The sequence below is a fragment of the Chenopodium album genome, chromosome 13 (assembly GCF_948465745.1).
Source record: "Chenopodium album chromosome 13, dcCheAlbu1.1, whole genome shotgun sequence".
Taxonomy (NCBI): domain Eukaryota; kingdom Viridiplantae; phylum Streptophyta; class Magnoliopsida; order Caryophyllales; family Amaranthaceae; genus Chenopodium; species Chenopodium album.
Window position 1 is genome coordinate 18,063,486 of NC_137846.1, and position 8,791 is coordinate 18,072,276.

General features: G+C 34.7%; 1 protein-coding gene across 1 annotated transcript; it reads right to left on the reverse strand.

Moving 5' to 3' along the window:
• Nucleotides 1–634: 634 nt before the first annotated feature.
• On the reverse strand, nucleotides 635–8,375 carry LOC145574671 (protein NCA1-like). Its single transcript, XM_081632510.1, has 8 exons — nucleotides 8,216–8,375; nucleotides 6,027–6,300; nucleotides 5,669–5,900; nucleotides 5,397–5,542; nucleotides 3,271–3,358; nucleotides 3,032–3,178; nucleotides 1,709–1,858; nucleotides 635–1,092 (listed from the first exon to the last, which is right to left on the reverse strand). The coding sequence occupies exons 2-8, from the start codon at nucleotides 6,287–6,289 to the stop codon at nucleotides 1,027–1,029; spliced, it is 1,092 nt and encodes a 363-aa protein (XP_081488636.1). The 5' UTR covers nucleotides 6,290–6,300; nucleotides 8,216–8,375; the 3' UTR covers nucleotides 635–1,026.
• Nucleotides 8,376–8,791: the final 416 nt, after the last annotated feature.

Consider the following 8,791-nt stretch of genomic DNA (forward strand, 5'->3'; position numbering starts at 1 on the left):
CGATTAAAATCGATGGAAGCCCCTTTAAAATTCAACAATGGAGGCTAGGGTTTTGGAGAGAGAAAGGAGGAGAGAGAGAGAGAGAATACGAGTAAATGGTCGTTTCACATTATCTTAGCACATTTAATTTTGTAAAACTATACCTTTTTTTTTCTCAGTGGTTGATTCAAAAAGAACTTATCCCACTTGCTGTTCTTGATATATTCAATGATCCGTAGTACCAGCATCAAATAAACTAAAAATACATACTTCGTATTTATTTAATATATTAAGTGCAAAGCAAATATATACCACCACCACTACAGCTACTTTGCCTGCCTATTGATATGCTCCCCGCATCTTTTAAAGATGCATTTTCCATCAAAATTGCACTCATCAATTTATGGAAATGAATGTCACAACAGCATCATACGCTTCACCACCTTGCTTGGTGTCCCAAGAGGTGAGACTGATCCTCGCTTTGAGAAGCTTCAATAACCTTGCCTCTTATGATTTCATCAAACAGATTGTCTTCGTTCCTAAACTCGTTTTTTGTGCCAGAGCTGCAACTGGATAATACAAGCACATGGATGTATAACACACTGGTGAATATGCTACAGAAAGAGGAGCAATCTTTGTCGAGACCAGACTACTATTGAGGAAACACAGGATGATACTTTCAAGTTTCAACACTGAAGAATTTGTTACAACATAAAGGTTATATGTACAGGAAAGGGGTTTTCTTTACAATCGATGACAATTTAGAGAATCAAATTTTTATCCCAGGATACAAAGTCACATAAGCAGGTGAACAAAGGATATCGTCATCATCTAAAGAGCAGATAAATATGGCATGCAAGGGTTGTCGGCATAACATCTCCAAGTTCCCAAGGTTTCACATAGTTCTACCAAGGGTACCTCCATCAACTACAGATTCTTAATCTCCACGAAAAACATAAGCTTTTATTGTACATACTCGCCCAAGTTGAATCATACAGAGGTCTTGTCACTCTTGTGTCACAACTTTCGTCCATACGGAGCTGTCTTCTAGCTGGTTTGATCTGGTTGATTTTCTGTAATTTGGCTATTGAGGAATTCCAACACTGACAGTCGCTGCAAGGCAAGTTTAAAGGTAAGCTTTGTTTGATATAAGAATATCTATCTATCTACTTCTGCATGGAAGTAAACTACTAAATTAAACAACAAGAATTAAAGAACCAGGAGGCTATTGACTACATGTCCAACTACTTCAAACATTGATACACAAGAAGAGGTTCAGAAAGATCAATGGGCTTAATAAGATAATACTCTGTAACTTTCAAACAGCGCTAGTTGTGAAGGGGCTTTAAGTGAGAAAAGCTTAATAGAGGTAATATGTATTTTTCAGGAAGAGTTTCATCCTACATGACATGTCTTTTTACAAAGCATGCTAATAAACTTTAGATATAGTTTTGAGGATTAAAACTTTACACAGTTCAGCCATCTCAACTGGAAATGACTGCAAGTCATCAGGTTGCAAGATTTTTCATTTTTCTGGTTAAATTGCCACATATACAAGCATTTACATAGTATAGCGAGACATGAATCTGGCAATCTAAAAGAAGCCAAGCAGATGAAATTTGACCTTCAAAACATAAGGGCCTTAGTAATTTGGTATCAATTGAAAAGCGAAAAAGGAAAACCACCAAAAAAATTATTTCAATAGGAGAGCTTGACCAAGAAGACATACCCTTTGTTCAAGTGCTACTTGACTAGCGTCTATCTTCAAAGATTGTAACATGTTTACACCTTCACGAAAGCCAGAAATAGCTCCCTCTTCATTACCAAGCCCTCTGTCAACGTCAGCCACTTTTGCTAAAGAAACTGCTACATCTAAAGTCTGGAATCACAGGAAGCAATAACTTAGGAAGAGAAACATTATAAAATTTGCTTAACTACATAAAAAGCAGAAGAGAAGGTAGTAACTAGTAAAAAGCTATGCAGTTGGGTTTTTGTATGTACGGCTGAGGAAAACTGTCTAAAGATTCAAAGATCCAATCCGATAATTTAGGATATCCGGTCAAAATTAATTTCAGATCAGGTATCCGATCCGAATTTCTCGGATATCAATTTTCGGATTTTCAGATATCCAATATATCCAAATTATTTCGGATTTCGGATAATGGATATCCGATCAAAATATCTATATTTTGAGTATCGAATAAAGGTATCGAATAACTCTGATCCAAATATCCAAATTTTGGGCTTATTTTATATTTTCTTTTTAAAAAATTAAAATTAGATATTATTTTATAATATTTCAGATGTAGGATATCCGGTATATCTGATCCAAAAATTTTCAAATATCCGAAACTTTTCGAATCGGATTCAGATATCAAATATCTCAAATTTCGGATTAGATATCTAATTCCTATATGTTGAAATGTTATTCTGACAAAACATATAATTCTTTTAAACTAAAAATTTGTTGAATAAAATGCTGTTCTGTCACGGCAGCATTTCATTTGAAAAATTTTAAATTAGAACCACATTTCATTTGACAAATTTTTAATTTAGAAGAATTAGCATCCTCATATTCATCAAGGGATTATAAAAAAAATAGTTAAAAAAATAAACACTTTTTAACTGCTGGTATAAAAGTTGATCTCATTATTGCCATTAAGGTTTCCTTTCCCATATTTATTGTTCCCACTTAACAAAAAAAGATTTACATTGAGATACTCCCAAATCCCAATTAGCTACCACTGCTTAACTCCAACACAAATGTGTTCATGGATCCTTATAAGTTATAAGAGCATAAAGACAAATACAATATGGAAAAAAAAAAAAAAAAAAGAAACAGGTTATTATATCACTCATTGATCACCACTTGACAAGAAACCTGTGTTTTGCAACCATAAAAGGGAGAGAGAAAAAGAAAGATATAATATATAACCCTTTCTGCTTTCCTATTTCACAACGAAGAACAGTTGCAAAAGAGAAATTTATTAGGAATATTCAATAAACTAAGCAGCTAAGACATCATATGCAACAACAAGAAACAGGAGCTAACCAGAGATGCATTATCATGGTGATTTAACATGGCATTACGACGAACTTCCAAAGAACGGAAATAATAAGTTCTTGAAGCTTGCAGATCTCCATCATAGTACTTCAAGTCTCCAATTTTATTCAGTGAAACGGAAAGAGTGTGTATAATCTGCCAATAATATATTCATTATTAATTAGTGTCAATACAGTAAGATTTGCAGATTAAATTTGCAGCTGTCACATGATGTGTGAATGTATCACCTCCATATCGTCAGGAGGCACTTGTGACAAAAATTCAACACTTTCTTCAAAGTAGGTGACGGCAGATCCAGCATCTCCCATTGCACGACTGCAATAAACTTGGTGAGTTCAGAATATTTTTCTTAGTTTAAGAAGATAACAATATTCTTCTAAAAATGCCAAAGAAAAAAAATAAAATAAAAAACTAATAAGTACAGTCATAAAGAAAATAAGCAAATGATGAGTGCAACAGCAATCTTTAAGTTATAGACACGTAAGGGACACTGTGAAAGATCACAACAAGCTGTGCAAATTGAAAAAATTAATATATATATATATATATATATATATATATATATATATATATATATATATATATATATATACACACACTCCATTTTTCCAGAATATTGAAAATTTTATAAGCTCAAAAATCAAAATTGAACATTTAGTGGGAAAAATATGCACATTTAGTGAAAAACTTTTGCACATTTATCCTTCTCATTCTACCCTATATATGATGATGATGATGCCCTCAATTACTTCAGGACTCAAAGATGCACACTGTCAACCAGAAAAGTACTTTTTTTCCCTTCCCCTCTCTTTTGCCTGTAGAAGAAAATAGGCGCTATAAAAAGAAGGGAGATCCAGAATCTTCAGACATGTCAAAGAAGGTTCTTCTCAGAGGGTTGCTTTTGGAGGTTGTACACCTAATATGGTACAAAGCATTAAACATGCTAAAAAGGCTTGAGCTACTTGCTTTTGATGGGTCCCAGTTATGGGTATAGTATCGTTAAGAGAACAGTAAGACCAAAGTGCGTTACTCAATTTCTATTCCTCGCAGATTATTCAACCTCCTAAAAGTCTTCAGCTATGTTCTTTTGCAGGGCCCAGTGATGGGTATAAGATCATTAAAAGTATAGTAAGACCAAAGTTCTGTAAACAATTGCAGTTCTACAGGTAATAGTGCAGACACTGAGAAAGACGACAAGACAAGCTGAGCAAAATGAAAAAGTCACATGGAGAATGATCCCCTCCACTCCTTCTTCAGTGATCGCGATTAAGTGTCAAAGATGTATGCGGCATTATCCTTTTAACTAGAAAAATACTTAAATCTTTTCGCTAACTTCTCCTGCAGAGGAAATAGCACAAAAGATACAGGCATTTCTGACACGTCAAAGGAATTCTTCTCACCCCTTGTGCTAAATATGATACAAATTAATATTGCATGCTTAATGTCTTCAAAGCGGTTCTTCTTGGTCCCAAGAATGATGGGAAATACACGTAAAAGTAGGACAATGTTTGGAAAACTGTGGGAATTTTAAAGCTTTAAAAGTGAATACATGTATTAGAGTTTTAACGATTGTGTCATTGCTTCTTCCATCTTTCACACTTTCAAAAAGTAATAAACAAATTTATTACTGCAATTAGGTTTCAGCAATACAGTCATATCTATGCATTGGTTGCATATGAACTTGCCACAACATACGCATCTGACCATGGAAGAACTCAGTGTAAGCCACAAGTTATAGAAAATAATTATTGAGGCCCACAAGATGTACAAAGGTTACTACATTAGTTAAATCAAGGGATGAAAGATTCTAACAATGATTCTAATGTACCAAATACATTGTTCTTGAACAAAGACTAGATCTCTCAATAAGAAAGACTATGGAAATTGTCAATATAATAGGATTCAGAAAAGACCAACACATATAGCATTCCGCCTACCCCTAGTGCTGTGTAAATAAAATATAAATTAAAGCCACCCTTGCTTTTATGAACAAGTTAACACTAAGTGAGTCATCTCAAACATTTCAGCCATGCATTGAATACCCTTCCTTGATCTTTGTTAACTAGAACTTTCTGCAGAGCCATAACCTGTCAAACATCTAGATAGCCCTGTAAATAGCCCTTTCCTCATCACTCCTCAAACAATCAAACTATATGAAGGTTTCTTCAAAATTATTATCTAGTAAAATTGAATATACACCATTAAAGTGCTAAACTAAGGTAGCCTTCTATAAACTTCTGATGATGCTAAAAGGATGAGCAATCCAGATGAGTGTATGAGCAGTTCCTAGCACATAGTGAAGTTCTATGAGGTGTAAGTAAGAGAAAGGGGGGAAGAAAGGGAGAGAGTATACCAGCAATCTCCCAGCATTCCCAGCACAGCCCCAAGTTGGGAGCACAATTCTGGCTTGTTACCAGATTCCTTTAATTGTTCCCTGATATCGGCAGCACAAAGTGACAGCCTGGATTTAGCACTTTCCACGTTCTGAGCACGAAATGCCTACAAATGCAAAAGAAAGTACATGATTGAACATACTTTTAAAGTCAAAACTTAACAGTTGACTAACTTCAAGTTCAATATCCATCGGCATGCTTTTAGACATTAATTATTCACACCACAACTTACCCTCATGGCATGTTGAACCAAAAAAGCACCTCTCTCTAATGAGACATCTTCATAAATCACAGATTTATTTTTGCTAACTTCCTCCTTGGCATCTGTACTGGCAGGAGACCTCTTGATCCTGGCATGACCAGCAATGAACTTATCAACAAGCTTTTGAGTTTCTTCATCATGTTCAATCTTCTCAATATCAGCCCCACATAATGGACAGTCATTAAAGCGAGATATGCATGACCTGGATTGCCAAGCAAAATAAGAAACCTAGTCAAGGATAGAAAGGAGCAGTAACATAATAATCGTGATATATCTTTAAAAATAAAGGCGTTGAAAGCAGTAGTGATCACGAATAAATATAACTTACTTGCAGAATATGTGGGAGCAAGGCACACATTTACTGCTCTCAAACAAAAGGGCTTTGCATAGCACACAGCTGAGAGGGCCAATTTTGAATGAACGAGAATCATATCCAAGAGGACACTTAGGTTCAATTACGCCAGAATCAACAGACTCGCTTTTAGCTTTACTCTCATGTTCTGCAGCATGTTTACATATATTTTCACCACTTCTTTTCGAAGAGGCATCATCAGGACGAGTAGCTTTGACAAATGGGCAAACTGGGGTCATCTGTTCCAACACTGAAAAAAGCAAGTATCAGAGATCAAGCATTTAAATGATCTATTAGCCTATAAGCACATGATAAAAATCCAACCAGTTTCAGTTTAAAGTCAAATCTGATTATCTGAACCAAACAAGCAACCACCGAATGGAGAGAAAAATCTTGGAGAAGTTACCCACAATCAACAAAAACAAGAGTATAGGGAGCATTCTTGAAAATACACAATAAAAGGGTGATAAAGGCTACTCTGCCAGAGCTACAATTACATCTGAAATCAACCAAGGAAACATATAGAAAACACTTACTCCAATAAAACCAGAATATAGCCAAGAATTTTCCTTTCTAAAGGAAGAAAAATGATATCAAGAGAGCCAGATATGAATATTTAACAGATTACAGCCAGCCTATCAACCAGAGAGAAGATTTTTTTTGTTGAAGGCAGGTGTTTTGTGGCAAGAAAGCTGCCATGTCTAGCCATCTCTCGCATGAGCAATTGCTTAATCGACAACAATCATTCTATGTAGCAATAAATGTAGCATAATCCCTCACACTCTAATTGCAGAAAGCCAGGATAAAAATATTGCCTCATCTCACAATAATAAAAATCTCCCCAAGGGAATCTCACCATCTATCTTTTTATAAGAGATGATCTAAGATCTGAATTGCCCTCTTCCCAGCCTAGAATTACAAACTTGCTAATGTCCCAATCCTTTTTGAGTTTAAGATCTCCTTTCCAAATCCTTCCCGAAGTTATGTCCTAGAGTGGTCACATTATATCATTTTACAACAGTGAATTTTAAAGATAAAAGGTTTAATGCAAATAACATTGCACAACTCTAAACATTTTCTTTTTCACTAAGTATAAAATGTGCTTCAATTAAGTCATCAGCTTCCACTCATGGATAAACTAATGTCCACAAAATTACTTCCACAAGAGCAAGAGGGTTCTGAGGATTCTTCCTAGAGATTGAATGACCAAAAAAAAAAAACACTCTTGATTTTAATGTGGAACGGAAATTGGGAAATAAGAGGGTTGAATTTAAAGACCTCTAAATTGATATAATTTGCTCGGACCAGGACAAAATAAAAAACACCTAAAATTCAATTAGAACTAACATGATACTTTGATGTCTTGCATACCAAAGATGACTCTGCATTCATCGGGCATAAGATAGGAAAGGTACATATTGACCGTATCACAACAATAACATGGTGAAAAATTATAATACTTCATACATGATTATAGCACCAACTTAAATTCTCCTTTCAATAACGAATGAAAAAAATAACGCAATCATATTGATATCTTCGGCAGCTTCACCGACTCTTGCATTGCCACTAACACTATGTTGATTTACTATCAGAATATAAATTTGGCTTAGAATACTCCAACATATGCAAAACAAATTTACCAATATAAATTTGGTCCACACCGGCCTCAAGTCTATAACTACGGATATTGTATTACTCCCTCTATCCCTTTTCATTTGCCCCATTTGACTTTATTTATGAATGCAGAGAGTACAAAAGAACGGAGCGTATACAACTTATCACTGTCAAACCGCTCAAATTATGATAAACAATCAAAATCACAATTTCAAAAATTAGACTCTTCACCTCTCATAAGAAAACCCCATGATGAATTTTGACATTACATCTATAACTCATACAATTCAACACCATAATACTTTCTTACCCAAAAAAAAAATGATTTTCGCATATTAATTGATAAATACAATTTCAACAATTACCCAAAATATATCATTCTATAAAAAAATTAAAAGTAACCCAGATCATGCAATTATAAAATACAGCAGCAGAAACCAAAGAATACTACTCAAGAAATTATTCCGTAACATAAACCATAGGATCTAGACAACAAAATGAAGATTAATTATAATTGATTTTCATAAATAAAAGAAATTCAATAATACCTGAAAAAAACAGATCTGAAATAGGGAGATGAAAGGAGGATGGTGTTAAAATGGCGGGGGAAGAGTAAGTGTGAAAATGGTGTTTGTTTGGATAGGATTTTTTTTTAGGAATGAAGGAGGTGAAAATGTCAATTGTGCAGGTATTGAACGGGAAGTTTGTTTGCAATTGCCAGCATTAAATATATTCCTGTTTTGCCCCTCTCAATGTGGAACCTTCTAGAGGTGATCAAAGGGCGGGACAGAACGGGTTGAGGCTCAAAATTTCAGCCTGTTTGGCCGGGTCAGGACAAGGTTCATAAGGAAAATGCTGGTCTAAAAGCCACAAAATTAAATCGGGTTTAGTGGGAAAATGCATGACTGAGGCCCGTGGGAAAATTAAAAAAAATCCGGGTTGGCCTAGTCGAACCTGACTTTTGGGATGAAAATTTCCGCCTAAAACCAATTGTTATATAGAAATAGGTGGATCATACCTATAATATGAACATTTATTTAAAAAATACGAACACATCAAAAAAAAAAAAAATGAAATCTATATTACTATACTAAAGCGATACTTTTTTTTTCCGGGAATATACA